General features: G+C 46.3%; 1 protein-coding gene across 2 annotated transcripts in view; it reads left to right on the top strand.

The window, feature by feature from the left end:
* TRPC4AP (transient receptor potential cation channel subfamily C member 4 associated protein) overlaps positions 1-19,530 on the top strand; it is a 75,185-nt gene that overhangs the window by 51,575 nt on the left and 4,080 nt on the right. The window contains exons 9-15 of one of the 2 annotated variants that reach the window (XM_003788122.2): positions 4,826-4,968; positions 10,308-10,439; positions 13,085-13,143; positions 15,439-15,540; positions 17,232-17,315; positions 18,191-18,281; positions 19,273-19,413. In XM_003788122.2, coding sequence (XP_003788170.1) covers positions 4,826-4,968; positions 10,308-10,439; positions 13,085-13,143; positions 15,439-15,540; positions 17,232-17,315; positions 18,191-18,281; positions 19,273-19,413 — 752 coding nt within the window. Of the gene's footprint in view, positions 1-4,801; positions 4,969-10,307; positions 10,440-13,084; positions 13,144-15,438; positions 15,541-17,231; positions 17,316-18,190; positions 18,282-19,272; positions 19,414-19,530 lie in introns of both variants that reach the window. The other variant, XM_003788120.2, reaches the window with a different exon arrangement.

Genomic DNA, 19,530 nt, shown 5'->3' with positions numbered 1-19,530 from the left:
TCAGCAAAGGAAGCTGAGACCATTAGATATTCACATGCAAAGAATGTGAATCTTTTGAAAAATGATTAGTAGAAGTTAGTTCTCCTACTTCACATCATATACTAAAATTAACTCAAAGGATCAAAGGTGTAAATTTAAGAGCTAAACTTCTAAAATCCTTAGGAGATAAATCATGACCTTGGATTTGACAGTGGTTTCATAGACATGACATCTAAAGCACAAGCAGTCAAATTAGTAATAGATAAATTAAACTTCATCAAAATTAAAACCTTTTGTGCCTCAAAAAACAAGAAGATTAAAAGAAAACCCACGGAATGGGAGAACTCTTTTAAGGGGACATACATTTTTGCAAACTATGTAACTAATAAGGGACTTATTAAAGAATGCCTATAGCTCAATTATTATAATTTTTTTTTTTGGAGACAGAGTCTCACTATGTCACTCTTGGTAGAGTGTTATGGTGTCACAGCTCACAGCAACCTCCAACTCTTGGGCTCAAGTGATTCTCTTGCCTCAGCCTCCCAAGTAGCTGGGACTACAAGCACCCGCCACAATGCCCAGCTATTTTTTGTTGCAGTTATCATTGTTGTTTTAGCTGGCCCAGGCCAGGTTTGAACTTGCAAGCCTCGGTGTATGTGGCTGGTACCAAGCCAGCTCAGTTACTTAAAATTTTTTTTCACAGTATAGGCAAAGGATCTGAAATAGACATTTCTCCAAAGAAGATATATAAATTGTCTATAAAGACACGAAGAAAGCCTCAACATCATTAGCTATCAGAGAACTGGAAATCAAAATCACAATGAGGTACTTCATACTCAATAGAGCAGTAATCATTTAAAAGCCAAAATAATAAGTGTTGACAAAGATGTGGAGAAATTAGAGCCCTCATTCACTGTTATGGGCATATAAAGTGGTGTAGCCACTTTGGAAAATAACCTGGCAGTTCCTTAAAAAGCTAAACATGTAGTTAGTATAAGGCCCAGAAATTCTATTCCTAGATCTATACCCAAGAGAAGTGAAAACATGTTCACACAAAAACTTACAACTGTTCGTTGTAGCATATTCATATTAGCCAAAATATAGAAACAACTCAAATGTCCATTAGGTGATTAATGAATAAACAGAATGTGGTATATTGATACAATACAATACAATATTATTCAGCGGTTTTTAAAAAATGAAATACCAATATAGACTATAACACAGATAAAACAGAAAATACTGTACTAGGTGAAAGAACCAGCCACAGAAGACTGCAAAGTATATGAGTTCATTTATATCAGTGGTTCTCAACCTTCCTAATGCCAAGATGTATTTTCCAAGATGTATTGCTACAAAGGGGTCACAACCCACAGGTTGAGAACCACTGATTTATAGGAAATGTCCTAAATGGGCAATTCTATAGAGATAGTAATTTAGTGGTTGCCTAGGGCTGAGGGTTTTGTAAGAAATAGGGGGCTGAGCACCTGTGGCTCAAGTGGCTAAGGCACCAGCCACATACACCTAAGGTGGGGGGTTCAAACCCAACCTGGGCCCGCCAAACAACAATGATGGCTGCAACTGAAAAAAAAAATAGCCAGTCATTGTGGCAGGTGCCTGTGGTCCTAGCAACTTGGGAGGCGGAGGCAGGAAACTCGCTTGAGCCCAGGAGTTGGAGGTTGCTGTGAGCTATGCCAGGGGGACAGCTTGAGGCTCTGTCTCAAAAAAAAAAAAAAAAAATGAAAATAGGGAATGACTGCTAATATGCACAAAGTTTCTTTTTCGGGGTGATGAAGGTATTCTAAAATGGATTGTGGTGATGGATGCACAACTCTGTAAATATACTAAAAACCACCGAATCACAGTTAATTAAATGGGTGAATTGCATGGTAAGTGAATTGTAGCTCAAATCTGTTTTTTAGAAAACAGTAGATGGACCCAGCCCCAGAAAGGGGAGTGAAGTACAGACATACAGAGAGTGATGGCCACACATCCATTATTGTAGAACTGAAGAGACTTGGAGGGAAGCAGAGGCTTCTTGAGCTAGTTTTCACATCTTCATCCTTGAGAGTCACCTTGTTGCTAAGCTCTGGCCATTGCTTTGGATATTTCTTGAAAATATTTATCCCGGAGAATTGTCAGGCCTGTGTAAGCCAGACAGCAGAAGTTGGCAGTGACTTAGGGAGGAATCAAGCTGCCTGTGTCTCCTTCTCCACAAATGCTCATCACTGAGCAGGGCTGCAGTGCCACACCCTGCGCCTGTTCCTTCTGGAGACACCCTCTTCTGCCATCCCTCTAGAGCCCCATGAGCTGGGTGCTGAAGACACTGGAGTGTGCAGGTCGCACAGCATGTGGACAGGAGAGGCAGGATTCTGCATGATGGTTCTTCAGATTTGTTCCACAAATTGTTTGACTCTTAACAGTTCTGGGACCTGGGACAAAGAGTCCCAACATGGAAATGGTGTAATTATGGCTTTTCTCCCAAGATCCAGGAAAATATGTGAATACATAGAATTTTTTAAATTAGATTTTCTCCAGTAAGTTTTTCCTAAGTCTTTGCCCACTGCCGCTTCAGTTGCCTTTCAGAGCTTCCAGATTGAAAAGAAGAAAACCAGCTAGGCATGCATGAGTAGAAAACCTCAGTTTTTGACTTCTGTTAACATATATGTGGCTCACATGTGCTTGGCATGGTTCTGTATGTTCCTCTAATCCTCACAACTTGAGCCGTAGGTGTGGTTGTCACTGTCTGGCAGATGAGAATGGATACTGAAGCACAGACAAGCCAACTAATTTACCTAAGGCCCCTCAGCTAGTGAATGGGGTTCCAGCATAATAATCTGGCTTCTGAGTCTCTGCTCTAAACCACTGTGCCACCGTGCCTTTCTGCTACGCTTCATTCAGTGGCTTGGCCTTCATTGTTGGGAGTTTATATTAGTGATACGATATGGCTGGGAAAAAATAGTTCTAATTCTGTAGAGTGGAGTAAGTTAAGTTCTTATGTCATGATACTCTACAGAAATCACTGTGTCTTCTGGACAGGCCTTACCTGAATGTGTCTAATAACCATACCTCTGTTCCACATACCGTTTCCCTGAAAATAAGACCTACCCCCAAAATAAGCCCGAGCAGGGTTTCTATGCATTTGTTAAATATAAGCCCTACCCCGATAATAAGCCCTAGTGATGGGCACGGCTATGCAGCATATCTGCATAGCCACGCCATGCATTTCATCACGGAGGGGTAAGGAAGACTGGAATGCCTTTTATCTGCCACAGCTCCTTTCTCTGAGCCATTCACACTTTCTCGAATGGTAACGGCGGTTGCAGACATCCTATTGCACACGTGCGAACGGCTAGGGGAAAGGAGTTCACGCATCACTAGCACCAGCCCCACCAACAAGGTTGGCTCCGCCCATCAGGTTCCAGAAGAAGATGACTTAACTGTATTTAAATAAATGTAGATTGTTGTATTATACTCAATAAAAATAAGGCATCCCCTCGAAATAAGCCCTAGTGTGTCTTCTTGAGAAAAAATAAATATAAGACTGTGTCTTATTTCCGGGGAAACACGGTAGTCCTTCTGGCCTTGTAAAGGGCCTGTTGGTAACAGTTCCTACAGGAGCCTGAGAGAAGACCTTGCAGTTACTGATTTATCCTTCCTCCTTAAAGATGAGGAAACTGAGGGAGGTAACTCTCCTAAGGTCACCCAGCCTGTCCTAACCCTGGCAGTGCCGTCTTAAAATAATAGGGACCTAATAGTGATTGAGGCATCCTAAGAATCCTAAGAATCAAGTGCTGGGCTTGTCCTATGTCTCCTCAGTAGCCTGTAACCCTGGTCATCCACCACAGTAGCACAGAGCAGTCTAAGGCCTAGTAAGGCAGTGACTTGGCCAGAGTCTCACAGTCAGCAAGTCTTCATTCCAGAGCCCTTAGCCTTCATCACTTTGCTCTCCTACTTTCCCAGGAGTAGATTCTGCTGTGGCCTGGTTGGCCCACAAAGATTTTTTTCATTAACTGGGTAGTAAATGAGATGGTTTACCTAAAGCTCAAAGTACAGTGCCTGACACACATCAGGTATCCCATAAATGTTACTTATCTGCTGCTGTTAGTGATGAGACTGGGTAAGATGAAAATCTGCTGATAGAACAGTTGTGTTCGTCTGCATCACTAATAACCATCATGATACCCAGTCTGATTCAGAAGTTGAACCTTAGAAAATTTTAGGTTGTTCTTTGAAAAACGGGAAGAATCGTCAAAAAAGATCTCTCTCTAGGGCGGCGCCTGTGGCTCAAAGGAGTAGGATGCCTGCCCCATATGCCAGAGGTGGCGGTTTCAAACCCAGCCCTGGCCAAAAACTGCAAAAAAAAAAAAAATCCCTCTCAGGCTTTGAACAGTGTCCCTTCATGGAAACTAGGCAGGATAACCATGTACGGAATCAGAATCATTTGTAGCACAAAGAGACACACGATTTGTTGTCACATTTCTGTCTGGGCATGTTCTGCAGGGTCTGGTTGGTGGCAGGAGAAAGCGGTAGGGGGAGTGTGTAGATCATGTTACCATGTTGGCTGTGTCAGAATAGTTTTACTTCATATTAAAGTTGATGAGACAGAATAGAGCTACAGAGTCCATTTTTCTAAGTTTCTAAGCTTACCTGGCTCCTGGGGGTTTAGAGGGAGTTTTACAGCTTTTAGAGTCTCTATTGCGGGCTCAGGGCCCAGCCTAATGGCTGTGTTAGCTCAAGTCTGTTCACACCAGCTGTGATGGGCAGAAATTCATTTCCTCACAAGCTGTGACTCAAACTTCTCTCCCGGTGGCTGTGTCAGCCTCCATTGTATTCCCTCCTCCAGGGGCTTCTGAAGAGAATGGTCTCCCTCACACTTCGACTAGGACCCAGCTGCCCCAGTCAATGAAGATTATGCACGAGATCATGTACAAACTGGAAGTGCTCTATGTCCTCTGCGTGCTGCTGATGGGGCGTCAGCGAAATCAGGTGGGCCCCTCTCCAACAACTCAAGACAGGGAGCCAGGAGCAAAGCTGCCAGGTGCTCATGGTGTGCTGGGTGCTCCACTGGCCCTTCTCTCAGAATGACACTCATTCTAGCCCAGCAGAGTGTAGGGCTGGGCTTCCTTTCTCCTGTTGTATGGATAAGGAATCCAGGCTGATTCCAGAGCTGGGTCTTGTTATGAGCAGCATTCCTAGGTAGGCCTGCTACTCAGAGCAGGAGCAGGCCCTGCATATGTGTTGGAAGAGTTGCCAGTCTGATGGAGGCCCAGGGCTGTGGGGTAATGCCTGGACCTGTGTCCACTTACAAAAGCTGGGCAAGTCCAGGTGTACTGGGGTTCCTTGAGCCTTGAAGCAGTTCCAGGAGGGAGGAGCAAGGGCCTGTAACCCACAGTGGGTCAGAGGTATCTGGAGGAAGGCAGCACTCCTCCAGACAGATGTCGCTATTCTAAAGAGAAAACAGGCACTGTGGGAGGAGGAACTTCTTGCGGGGAGGGGAGTGGGTGGGCTGGGAGCTTGGCTGTCCTCCTGAGTCACACTGGACTGTCACAGGTCTTCTGGATGACAGAAGTGCCATCATCCCCGTTTTGCAAATGAGGAACAATTTTACAGAAGAGTCAGGTAATAGACTCACTGAAAAGATGACATTTGGCATAAAAATGTCCTGGAGAAAATGAGGGAGCCCACCAGTCAGATGGAGCAGCGCTACTGAGTCCCAACAGAGTAGAGTAGTAAAGAGGCGGGAGTGGGTATACTGCACCAAGCAGTGAGGAGGGGAGGGCTGAGGGCTCGCAGGGCCAGCACCCTATGAGCTGATCTAGGCCATTTTAAAGACTTTAGTTTTTACTCTGAGCAAAGTGGGAAATAACCCCTCTGGCTTGTATGAAAGTCTGGGAACAGCAAGGAGTGCAGAGACCATTAGGGACTCTCATCATGGAGCTGAGAGATGATAGTAGCCAAGGCCTGCGTGTGCTGGTGGGAGTGAAAGGAAGTGGTTGCATTCTGGATAAATCCTGAAAGCAGGACACATAAGATTTGCTGATGGTTTGACTGTAGACAGAGAGGAGTTAAGGATGGTTCCCAAGGTTTTGGGCCTAAGCAAGTGAGAGAATGGATTTGCTGTTTATTGAGACTCTTAAGACTGGTCATAAGGAGTGGAAAGGCAGGCTGTGCTGGAGGTTCACTTTCAGGGTCCTCAGCCTATGTTTGGTATTTAAAACCAAGACACTGGGTGACATCTTATGCTGACATCCCTTTCTTCAATAAGGAACATGTTTATTATTTTAAAAATAATAACAGTAGGGATTGCTCCTTATGTTGAGTGCTTTTACTTTATTGAGGCACTTTCTTAGTTACTCATATTTAAATATTCAGGTATTTAGTAAGTTATACAAAAGGTGGGGCCTGCTCCCCCCCATACCTGATGCTTGAGAACACCAGGGTACAAAATGGGCCATGTCTCAGTGGCAAGACCCTCACAGAGCCACTGGACTCTGCTGCCCTGCCTCCTGTTTCTGTCCCCTAACCACAACAGTTCCCTATTCCCTGAGCCTTCCTCCTGCCAAGTTGCTGTGAGTCATTGTGGTCTTTAGTTAAATGGTGGGATTATAGCACTGCTTCCTTGAGAATGAACCATCAGTGGCCTTGGAATCCTGCCTCACCGAGAACCAGTGTTTTACCAACATAGTCTCATTTGCACAGTTAGCAGTTACTGAGTTCCTGTTGTGTGCCAGGTACTATGGGGAAGTGGATTTCACAGATCCTGCCTAGACTGGGTAGCAAGGGGGTTTTCTTAGCCAAGCCTCAGTTCCTCTTTGAAGTGGCCTTGCTTAAATGTAGTTGGGCCACATTTTCTGACCCATCTTAGCCAAACTGAAATCTCAAGAAAGGCTCCCTAAATGTTGTAAATTTCACCCATCTGGTGCTCATGAAAATAACTAATATAGCAAGTTTTTTTTTTTTTTGGTTTTGTTTTTTTTCTCAAATGCCCTGAGCTGCTTCCTTATTAACTCACTGAACCCTCTTAACAGCTCCATTATTCTCCCATTTCTATCCGGGGACTCAGGCTTAAAGAAGAACATTGCCAAGGATCACAGAACTTGCCTATAAGCCTGGGGCTGCCTGCCTCCAAATCCAGAGCTCCTGCTCACTGCCCCATGGTCAGAGTGTGCTGCATCCTACCCACTTGCCTGCTTCTCCGCCATCCCACTATAGGGCAGACTAAGGGGCTAGACCTGGAAGAATGCATTTGACAAGTAAAATTTGTCCTATAAGTGAAGAAGCTAATACTTTCAAGAGAAAAGGGAAACAGCATAGAAGATACCTTAACCTAAGCACTAGCCAGGACTTCAGGAGACCCAGGGTCAGGGTCAACTCTGCGTCAGAAAGCCTCCTTTTTTCGAGCTGTGTAATTTAGCCCTAATCTCTTAAGAGTGGGGTTTCTACTCTGTGCAGTGAGACAGCTGGGCTGGATGAACTTTAGGGGTACTGTAGTACCTTTTTGTAACTGTGACCTGGGTCTGGCGTAGAGCCCTTTGGAGTGAGACAGGAAGGCACACAGCTAAGTGACCACTGTAGGTATCAACCTCATCTTCCCAGCTCTGTAAAACCCAGGATGGGTCTTAGTAAAGGGCTGGTAGTGGAGCAGATGCCATTTTGTATGAGTCTAAGATTCTGAGCTGCATGTCTGTCTAATACTGGCTAGAGGCTCTGATTTTTGAGTCCAAAGAGCATCCTCTGCAGCCTTCTGTCTGCAGAGGATGTTCTTGTCAGGTTCTGGTCTCCCAAGACAAATCCATGCCTGTCAGAGCACATCAGTTAGGTGGTGTTTCTACCACTGACTGCCCAGGCTGGCCTTGCTGAACTTCCTTCCCTCTTGTGAAATGGTGCTAAGTGAGCACTGGTGGTGTGCTCAGGGCTTTATACCCATTTTATGACTTCATCATTACAATGGTCCTGAAAAGGGGTAGTAATAATTTGGTTTTATGTTATGTAAAACATTTTTAATAAGTAAATTCATCTGTCAGGGGTTTTTGTTTGTTTGTTTGTTTAGGAGACAGGGTCATGCTGTAACACCCAGGCTAACATACATAAAATACAGTGGCCTGACCATAGCTACTGCATCCTCAAACTCATGGGCTGTAAAGATCCTTCTGCCTCAGCCTCCCAAGTAGCTGGAACTATAGGCACCCAGCTGATTTTTTAATTTTCTTTTATAGAGCCAGAGTCTCACTCTGTTGCTCAGGTTGGTCTTAAAACTCCTGGCCTCAGGTAAACTCCCACCTCAGCCTCCCAGAGTGCTGAGGTTATACGCATGAGCCACTGTGCCCAGCCCCATATTCTGTTTTTTATTTATTTTTTAGAGTCAGAGTCTTACTTTGTTGTCCTTGGTAGAATGCTATGACATCATAGCTCACAGCAACCTCTAGCTCTTGGGCTTAGGCAATGCTCTTGCCTCAGTCTCCTGAGAAGCTGGGACCACAGGGCCCGCTACAACACCCGGCTATTTTTTTGGTCTAGTTTCAAAGATACAAAAGAAACTTTCGTATCTTTGCTAAACTGAAAAAGTGAAAAATCAGTTGTGATTTGACTGTGTCTGAATATCATAAGTGAGATTGTGCTATTTTCATATATTTAAGAACCTTTTCTATTTTACTTTCTGTATCCTTTGTCCTTTTTTACCTGTCTTTTTTTTTATTTGTAGGATTGATCTTTTTGTTTCAGCTTTATAGAACTCTTGGTAGAGGAAATTAGCTCTTTACTGTGATGCGTTCCTACACACGTTCTCCATTTGCAATATGTGACTTGCGGCTTTGTTTATTATGAGTTTTGCTCACAGTTTTAAAAGGTTTGTGTGGGAAAATCAGAAATCTTTTTTTTTTTCTTCTAGGCTTAGGATAATCTTTTAGAAAGTCTTTACCAACTTAGATCATTTTTTTAAAGTTTTTTTTTCTTGAGACAATCTCATTTTGTCACCCTTTGGTAGACTGCTATGGCATCATAGCTCACAGCAACCTCAGACTCTTGGGCTCAAGCAATTCTCTTGCCTCAGCCTGCCCAGCCTCCTCCAGTACAGGCACCCGCCACAATGCCCCACTGTTTTGTTGTTGTTGTAGTTGTCGTTGTTTAGCAGGCCAGGACCGGGTTCAAACCACCAGCCTCGGTGTATATGGCTGGCACCCTAACCACTGAGCTACGAGTGCCATGCCTTACTACATGCAAGCTCAAACTCCTGGGCTCAAGTGACCCTCTTGCCTCAGCCTCCCAAGTAGGTGGGACTACAGTCACCCACCACAACACCCGGCTATTTTTTGAGACAGAGTCTCGCTTTTGCTCAGGCTAGTCTTGAACCCATAGCTCAGGCAATCCACCCACCTTGGCCTCTCAGGATTACAGATGTGAGCCACCGTGCGTGGCCCATTTTTTTAAGTCTTTACATAGATTTTTCTAGATCTTAGGAGTTTCAACTTTTTTTATTCTTTTTATATTTCAGATTAATATGAGGGTACAAACCATTAGGCTGTATAACTTAACACATGACAGGTAAAAATCAGAGTTGTACCCTACCTGAGGGAGTATGCCATACATACATCTATGCATTATACACATTGAGAGATTTAGCTTTTTTTTTTTTTTTTTGAGACAGAGCCTCAAGCTTTCCCCCTGGGTAGAGTGCCATGGCATTACAGCTCACAGCAACCTCCAACTCCTGGGCTCAAGCGAGTCTCTTGCCTCCGCCTCCCAAGTAGCTGGGACCACAGGCGCCCGCCACAATGCCCGGCTATTTTTTGGTTGCAGCCATCATTGTTGTTTGGCGGGTCCGGGCTGGGGATTCGAACCCGCCACCTTAGGTGTACGTGGCTGGCGCCTTAGCCGGTTGAGCTATAGGCGCCAAGGCAAGAGATTGAGCTTTTAATAATTGCATCTTCCAAATGAAGTTTATCCCAATGTGTAAAGCATGAGGGATATTTTCATTTTAATAACATAATGAGGAAGGAAACCTTAAGAAAGTTGCTTAAGGTGGAGCATTAAGCAGCATTATGGAGCTAAGAGTCTAACCCAGGGCTATCTGAATCTAAAACTCATGCTCCTAAGATATGACCTACTGTACATTGTGACTTGTAGGATTTTTGTAAGTGTTAATGAGAAAGTTAAAAAGTATACTTGTGGGGAATGGGGTGTTTTCTTTAAGCCTCAGTGTTCCCTACCAACTGTTGCTTTCTTCGTCATGAAGATTGTTGTGCTGAGATTATTTTGCTAAGTGTGAGCCTTTGCTAGATCTTCCAAGCACTTTTGTCTCAGTACCTTTCCCTTCCAACCCCATCCAGGTTCACAGAATGATTGCAGAGTTCAAGTTGATCCCTGGACTCAATAATTTGTTTGACAAGCTGATTTGGAGGAAGCACTCAGCATCTGCCCTCGTCCTCCATGGTCACAACCAGAACTGTGACTGTAGCCCGGTGAGCAAGGGAACCTGGGGACCAACATGGTCTGACTTACTAGGAGTTGTTATTTCAAGACCTGCTGCTGACGTTTTGACTTCTTGTGCTTTGAGAGTAGAACAGAAACTAAAACTCATGATAATCCCAAAATTGGAAGCCGCCTTGGGGGAAGATTGAACCAACGCCTCCATTTGTGCAAAAATCTTTTAAGATGCCCCTGCCTGGGGCCCTTCGGCCAGTTTTCCTTTGCATCCCTCTGAGATGGGGATCTCAGATCCTTACAGTACCAAGTTTTCCCTTATTTGGTGTTCTTTCTCCTTATAATTTACACTCACTAACTCTAGGTTAGCCTCCTAGAACTATATACTACAAGACTCCCAGGACCTGTATCAAAAAGCTTTGGGATGCTTTGGTATGTTTGGGGGGTTTTTTTGTTTTGTTTTTGAGGCAGTCTCACTATGTCACCCTGGGTAGAGTGTCATGGTGTCACAACTCACAGCACCTCAAACTCTTGGGCTTAAGCAGTTGTCTTATCTCAGCCTCCCAAGTAGCTGGGACTAAAGGCTCCTGCCACAACGCCTGGCTATTTTTTTGCTATTGTTGTCATTGTTGTTTAGCAGGCCTTGGCCGGGTTCAAACTCACCAACCCTGGGAATTGTGGTGGCTGCCTATAGTCCTAGTTACTTGGGAGGCTGAGGCAAGAGGATCCCTTGAGCACAGGAGTTTGAGGATACTATGAACTGGTGCCCTAACCACTTAGCTGCAGGTACCGAGCCAGTGCTTTGGTGTTTTGAGGCCAAGGACTCACCTGTACTTGTATCTCTCACAGTGCCCTAGAGAGAGCTCTGAACTGGGCGTTGGAAGGCCTGGTGCCACTCAGCCTGTTGGGAAGGCTTGAATGAATCACTGAATTTCTGAGCCTTTGTTTTCTTGCACAAGAAAGAAAATATTCCTGTGCCCGTCAGCCTCCTAGGCCTGTCAGAGGTTTGTCCACCAGCATGAGAGGGAAAGTGTCAGGGCCCCTGGTCTCTGCACTGTGTTCTGGGGACTTTCCTCAGTGCCCTTGTCTTCCACTTCACCATTTTCTCTTTGGCTTTATAGCATCTTGCAATTGCCCAGCTGATCTTGAGCTCTTGACCTCAAGTGATCCTCCCACCTCAGCCTCCCAAAGTGCTGGGATAACAGGTGTGAGCCATCATACCCATGCTTTTTGTTTGTTTGTTTTGTTTTAAGAGATGAGGTCTCTGTCACCAAGACTGGAGTTCAGTGATGAGATCTCTGCTTACCCCAGCCTTGAATTCTTGGGTTTAAGCAGTCCTCCTGCCTCAGCTTCCTGGGTAGCTTGAGATTACAAACATGGGGCACTGGGGCACTGTACCCAGCTTCATTAGAGTTTTTAATTTGAAATGAATATATTTTCTATTTCTGGGCATTCTGTCTGACTATTCAAAAACTGCTCAGTCTTTGTTCATCATGTTGAAGTCTTGGTCTGTTGCATGTTATTTCTTTTCTTTTCTTTTCTTTTCTTTTTTTTCCTCTGAGACATGGTTTCACTGTCACTAGCCCTGGGTAGAGTGCTGTGGTGTCATAGCTCACAGCATCCTCAAATGTCTGTGCTCAAGGGATCCTCTTGCCTCAGACGCCCGAGTAATTGGGACTACAGACGCACACCACAATTCCCAGTTAATTTTTCTATTTTTAGTAGAAAGAGGGTCTCACTCTTGTTCAGGCTGGTCTCAAACTCCTGAGCTCAAGTGATCTACCTTACTCAGTCACCCTGAGTGCTAGGATTACAGGCATGAGCCACTATGCCCAGCCATATTGAATGTTATTTCTTTAATCATTTGTAATCTATTTAGTCTCTTTCATTTGCTCATGGGGTACTAATGCTTGTGTTTAGGACATCAGACACTTAGGGTAGAGTGCTGCCTCCTCTTTATGGAGAAACCACCTCCTATAGGGCTTCTTTTCCTGTGGGTATCTGTATAACTTCAGCCCAGGAAGCATTTCTCCAGAGCATTTTTGCTTTTGTCCGCCAGGTATTCGGGGTACCGATGTCCCAGGGCCAGTTTCCATGTTTAACATCTTGGTCCTGCTACTCTAGTAATATGAGCCCGGGGTTTCTGCTTGTTCCAGGAAGCTCCCCTCAGACTGCCAGCAGAGCCCTAGCGAAGCCAGGCTTCTTTGCCAGCTTCCTGGGGCCAGTAAGCTGTGTCTTTCTAACCCATTTTTCACCCAGGATATGCAGGCTGAAGGCAAGAACCCAGACCCCAGTGTGGCTAAGTCTGGTTTCCGCTGCTTCACACCCCCACAGATGCTAAGTGTCAGCTCCTAGGCTCACTGCTCCCAGCTCAGTCCTCTCTTTGTTTCTGATTCCTGCATACTACTCTTTCTTATGAAATTAGCCTCACATTTAAAAGAATTTTGATTACTTTTTATCCAGTATGCTAGGATATTTTCATCAGGAAAAGTCTACATTAGCCTAATCTGTTGTTGGCCAGATATAGAGGTCAACAAATGGATTTCTAACTAAAGGAACGTCCTCATTGTGTGTGATGAGGACAAAGGCCCAAAGAAGCAGACTGTCCACAGAGTATCTGCCTAGTTTTGTATTAGAACGTTGTTACCGTGGTTTTAACATTGGGGATACATGTGTATTTTAGGACATCACCTTGAAGATACAGTTTTTGAGGCTTCTCCAGAGCTTCAGCGACCACCACGAGTAAGTACAAGCATATCCCTATAAGGGGAGTTGTTGGGTCTCCTTGTCTGGTCACTGGCCTCAGCTCAAGAAGAGGACCTGCAGCTGGTGAAAGCCTATTGTCCCCTCAGTGTTAGCAAGTGTGGCTATACTTCGTGACGCTACAGTGGGAGCTGCCATTTGTCCAGCTTTTCCTTTGGGCCAGGCACTATGCTGGGCTTTTCACCAGCCCTCATAGCCACCCTGAGACGTGAGCACCCGTGGAATCATGATATCTCTCAGCTTTCCTCTAAAACAGGGGTGGATACCTTGGCTGTTCCCAGGGGCCAGCAGGAACCTCAGACAGCCAAAGCCAGCTGATTACTTATGGAACAGGTGCGGGATGCTTCACCACCAGGATGTATGCTCGCAACCATTTTTTTTTTTTTTTAAATACACTCTGCCCTCACATTTTTAATTTTTCAACCTTCAGTGGAGAATGTACAGGAAAGTCTATGTTGTCTGCTATGAGGAAAGGAGTGCGGAAGAGGGTGACCAGCAGCTGACCCCTGATATTGGCACTGGGGAGACCAAGTGCTGGAACCTGCGTGAGGCATAACTTCAGGGCCCGTGCCCAGCTCCAACTAGCATGCTGGGCCTACTGTTACGTAGCTCCTGATTTTTTTCTCTCAAGCAAAGTCAGAATTTAAGATTTATGTGAAAGGACCTGGTTTTTAAGCGTCAGTTAAACATTGAATTATGTGAGCTAACAAAACATGCCTGAGGATAGACGTGGCCCCAGGGGCCTCTGCTCTGCATCTTCCCTCTCTTTCATGTATGACCATCCTCTTTGAGAGATTTCCTGGCAGAGGCTGTAGAAAGCCTCTAGGAAGTATGTGAACTTTTTGGAAAATAGCACCAGTAGTCATGAAAGTACACTTTTTTCCTAGAAGTAGGTCCCTAACTTCTCTATGGGCCAGGCTGTGAGGTTACAGTGATGATGAAAACAGCCATAGCCCCTACTCTCAGGAAGGGCACAGCGTGGATGTGAAGATAGCTATGTGTCGGAGCAGTCCACTTCTGAGCATGTGGTGACAAATGGAGGTGGCACTAAGGAGGAAAGAGGCACAGTCTGTGAGAAGATATTTGACAGGGTCCAGAGCTGGCCAGAGGGTACTAAGGAACTCTTCCCTGCAGTTAATTTGTCAGCTAAGACCTGAAGGGTCAGTTCATAGGAGAAAATTGGGTGAACAGGCGATGTGAGAGGGCGAGTGTTCTAGCCAGAAGCCCTGGCATGTGCACAAACCCCTGAAGGAGGGGAAACCAGTATGGCCAGATGATGGGAGTGATGTGGTCATGGCTCGGGCGATGCTGCACAGATGGTTGGTGGCCAGGCCACATAGAGCCTTGCAGGTCCTGTTCATGAGCCTGGACTGTCCATATAGATGGTCCCTGACTTAAACGATGGTTTGATGTATGATTTTTTCAACTTTGACAGTGCTGCAGAAGTAGAATTTCGACCTTTTCTTGGGGTAGTGCTATGCTGTACAGTACTCTCCAGCAGAACCCACTCAGCCACACAGGGGCGAGGGTAGGCGCACAGCATCCTGCAGTGTGCTGACATATATTCCAGGTTGGCTAGGCTAAGCCAAGCTAGGATGTTTGTTAGGTTAGATGCATTAAATGCATTATGTTTTCAGCTCACAACAGGTTTATCAGGACGTAGCCCCTCGTACATTGAGAAGCATCTGTGTTCTAAAAGCAGCAGGAAGCTGTGGAAACATGCAGCTGGAGTGGCAGAGTCGGAGTGTTGTTTGTGAAGATCATTCTGGGTGCTTTGTGAGGATTCGGTTCCTATGGGAGACAGGTTTAGGGAGCTGGTAACCTGGGAGCACAGGACCCAACAATGACAAGTCTGGATGCCAAGTGGAGAGGGAGTGTCAGAGCTGACCAGTCCTCTGCTTCTGTGACTGGCTGATAGTGCTGCTGTAGCAGGGCCGGGCTAGTGTAGAACAGCAAGTATGACTGGATGTCTTGAGAGGCAGATGCCTTCCAGAAAACAGATAGAAGCATTCGGTAGGCCAAAGGAAAGCCCTAGGGGTGCTCAGGGAAGGGGAAAGCAGGGGCTTGGGGTGTATGGCCAGGGAGAGATTCTACAGACTATTTCCTCCTACTGACGATACTAGCTTGGATGAGAGGTACTGGGTGGTGTGCTTGCTGGAGTCTCAGATTTTTCTCTCTCCACAGGAAATAGGCAAAAGACTCCTTGCACTACCCCAAAGCTAACCAGACAGCCCCAATTCCTGTCCTTGATCTTCTCTAACCCATTTGTTTCAGGAACAAGTACTTGCTCCTCAACAACCAGGAGCTGAATGAGCTCAGCGCCATCTCTCTCAAGGCCAACATCCCCGAGGTGGAGGCTGTCCTCAACACCGACAGGTGAGTATGCTGGGGGCAGCTTTGGCCCACAGCTCACCCTGGCTGCCTGTGCATCTTGTGCTCTAATGGGCACACGCGGGGGTGTGTACTTAATCTTTTCATACTCAGGTTTAGCTGCAGTGTCCCAAGGGCTCCTGTGTGCCAGGCACTGTGCTCACATCACCTACATTTTCTTTTGTTTGAGACAGTCTCACTCTGTCACACTTGGTAGAGTGCCATGGCATCATAGCTCACAGCAACCTCAAACTCTTAGGCTCAATTCTCTTGCCTCAGGCTCCCAAGTAGCTGGGACTATGGGTGCCCACCTCAATGCCCAGCTATTTTTAGAGATGGTGTCTTGCTCTGGCTCAGGCTGGTCTCAAACTCCTGAGCTCAAGTAGTCCACCCACCTCAGCCTCTCAGAGTTTACAGGTGTGAGCTACCATGCCCGGCCTCCCACCTGCATTTTCTTTTTTTCTGAGACAGAGCCTCAATCTGTCCCCCTGGGTAGAGTGCCATGGCATCACAGCTCACAGCAACCTCCAACTCCTGGGCTCAAGCGAGTCTCCGGCCTCCGCCTCCCAAGTAGCTGGGACCATAGGCACCTGCCACAATGCCTGGCTATTTTTTTTGGTTGCAGCCATCGTTGTTTGGCGGGCCCGGGCTGGATTTGAACCCACCACCTTAGGTGTATGTGACTGGCACCTTAGCCACTTGAGCAGCAGGCACTGAGCCCCACCTGCATTTTCTAACTGGAGCCTCATAGCAGCCCTGGGAGGGAGGTGCCATCATTACCTCCACTTTACAGAAGAGGGAGCAGAGGCTCAGAGAAGGCACCTGCCAAAAGTCATCTATGCTCTGCCCCCTGTCACCTGCACATGGCACCTTTGCTGGTCTGCTCCTTTCTTGCATGTGGCAACTGCAGACAATCAGGGGAGACAGGCAGCCTGGCCTCCCCATCTTCTGCCAGGAGCTAAGTATATTTACCTGGGCGTTTGCCTCCTCTTCTGAAGGATAATCGGTAGTCAGAATAGGGTGGATTTTATCCAGCGACAGGAGCCGTAATTTCCCAATTTTTTTTCCTAAGGCAGCAGGACTCTTTCTCAAATGAAATTGTCTGCAGTCCTACCCTGATGTCTGTAGTGCACAAAAGTAGAGCTGCTCCGTTTGATGAGGGGGCATAGAGGCCTAGAGCCCATCTACTTGGCCATCATCTTCCCCCATGATAGAGCCTGAGTCATTTCCTCATCTACTGCCTTTGCCTCAGAGACTGTGAAGCCAAGGCCTGGAGGCTTAATTACTTGTCCAGGACCCAGCTGGATCTGAACCTCAGGCGGGAGTACCCTGGGCCCCACCCTATTGCTATGGACTTGGCTCCACTGGCCGAGGGTCATGATTTGTTTCAAGCCCACTTTTGGTGTAAACAGCCCTCCCTGCAGCAGTTCTGAGCCCTGTCTGACTCTACAGGTGTTTCTGGCCTCTAGTCTCTTGCCAGCAGGTATAGGGAGAGAAAGCTGGCCTGAGAAGTGGTGGCAATGCATAGGTAATTCAGTTCTGTGACTGTGGGGGCTTGGGGAGTCAGGACCCAGGCAGAGTAGGAAAGCATCCTGCAGACTTGAAAATGTCTCCCTGATTTTTTCACCCACTTAAGCCAGCTGAGTGATGCAGACCAGGTCAGCTCCCAGATCTGTACCTGTATTTTTTTATTTCAGGAGTTTGGTATGTGACGGAAAGAGAGGCTTATTAACTCGTCTGCTGCAGGTCATGAAAAAAGAGCCAGCTGAGTCGTCTTTCAGGTGGGCCAGGGGACAGTACTTCTGAGGGACCCAGTGTCCACCTATGGAGGTGCAGTTACTACTGGGAGAGGTAGTTTGATTGTCACCTTGCCCTTGCGTTGACATGGCAGGTGTGTTTGAGCTGCTCTGCGCTGGCAGTGACCCAGCATTCTCCAAACACTTGTGCTGGCCCTGGGCAGGTGGAGGAGAACTAGGGTACAGGTCCCTGCCCACACGGCATTCCCTGGGGCTGTGGGAAACAAGCCTGAAAATAAATCTATTTCAATAAGTTGTGGAAAGGAAGGCCAAGTTGGCCCCAAGAGCTGTGGGAGCAAAGAGAAGCCCTTCCCCTGCTGGTAGACATGGGCGGGAACCCTTCTCAGAGTTCCTCAGACTCACTGGAATAAGTCTTGAAGGTTGCAGACAGGAATTCCATCAGTGGCCTCCTCAGCCACCTCTTCTCTAGGCTATCCCATCCCAGGTGAGCTTAGTCACCTGTCCACACATCTGTCAGCTTCTGTCACATGTTCCTGGCCTCTCAGTTCCATGAGGAATGCTTCTGAAAGGGCACAGCCTAGACTGTTTTCCCATAGGACTCACTGGAGCCAGCCCTTTGGTCCTAGATACTACCTCATCAGCAACATAACCCCTTCCAGACAGACCCAAGTAGAAGTCTGTTCCCCAATGATCTGTGAACTCCATGAAGATGTGGATTCTTTTGCTCACTGCTATGCCCCCAAGGCCTAGGATGAGGCCCAGTGCTTGGTAGATATGCAGAAAATATCTTTTGAATAAATGAAAAGGCACCAAACAACTCTACCCCTTGGGGAATTGAACATGGGCCAGAAGAGGGCAGCTTTAGCCACCTGGGCCAGGGATCAACATTTGGGTCGCAGGTTTTGGCAAGCCCGGGCTGTGGAGAGTTTCCTCCGAGGGACCACCTCCTATGCAGACCAGATGTTCCTGCTGAAGCGAGGCCTTCTAGAGGTACGGGATGGAGGAGCCAGGGGTTGGATATCCCATCTCCCTGCAGCCTCATGCGTTGCTGTCCTGTCCTAAGCCCTAAACAGTTAATCAGGAACAGACCAAATCTTGAGATTTGTAAATGCCGGTGCAGATTGCCATAATGTTGTCCCTGCAAACCCTCCAACTGTGGATTTCCCCATGGGTGCTTAAGGGGTGGCTTTGTAGGGAGGGTAAGAGTCTAGCTATAGTTACCCAGAAAGCCTTTTGACCCTGAAGATATTTTGATACTAATAGTTAATTTTTTCCTTTATTGAATAATGGCCTTCAGAAAAAGCAGAAATTATGAAAGAGGGGAGCAAAATGGCCAAACTTAAGTGATTTTTTAAAAAATTTGATATGGACAAGAAATTGACCCATGAATTGTTATAAAATCTATAATGGGAAATAATTGATTCAAATCAATGTGTCTTCAAGAAAATGAAAAATACTGGAAACAGTTTAAATGTCAGGCAGTTAGATTGACTTTATGTTCTTAATAAAAATTCATTGATTTTAGTGTAGACTTTTTATTTAAATGATTTCACGCATAAACCAAAGGCAAACCATGAGGTCAAAATGTGTCCTTTGCCCTTGAACCTTGTCCTTCCTATATTTGAATGGCCCCAGTGCATGGGCATTGGCCAGTGTTACATCTGGAAAGAACTCTCCTCACCTGGAGAGCCCCAGGCATCTTGACCACAGAGCAGGTCAGAGGCTTCAGCTCTGAGACCTGAGCAAGTGAGAGAGATAGTGCCATGCACCCTACCTGCTCTCCTTCCTGGTAAGGTTAGTTGGTCCTGGCCCTGTCCTTGGAGCCACCTGTATACTCAGACAAGAATCAAGACAAGGTTGTAGGTTGCATCAACATGAGTGCTCACTCAAATCAGATGTGTGGTCTGAGCTCTGTGCCCACAGGCCCTGGTGGGAGGTGGATGGGGGGCACACCTTCACCCTGTCCCCTCCTCACCCCCAGCACATCCTGTACTGCATAGTGGACAGCGAGTGCAAGTCAAGAGATGTGCTCCAGAGTTACTTCGACCTCCTAGGGGAGCTGATGAAGTTCAATGTTGATGCATTCAAGAGATTCAATAAATACATCAACACTGAGGCAAAGGTAAAGTTAATCCAGGGTTCTATGGAGTATGCTGGATTGTCTAAAAGTTATTTTGGAGCCCTAGTCTACCAGTCTAGGTTTTCTTTTTCTTTCTTTCTTTTTTTTTTTTTTTTTTTT

This window comes from Otolemur garnettii, unplaced genomic scaffold (assembly GCF_000181295.1).
Source record: "Otolemur garnettii isolate 467f Iridium unplaced genomic scaffold, OtoGar3 scaffold00025, whole genome shotgun sequence".
Lineage (NCBI taxonomy): Eukaryota > Metazoa > Chordata > Mammalia > Primates > Galagidae > Otolemur > Otolemur garnettii.
Note: the sequence above shows the minus strand (reverse complement) of the source record. Positions and strands in the feature narration are given on the sequence as shown.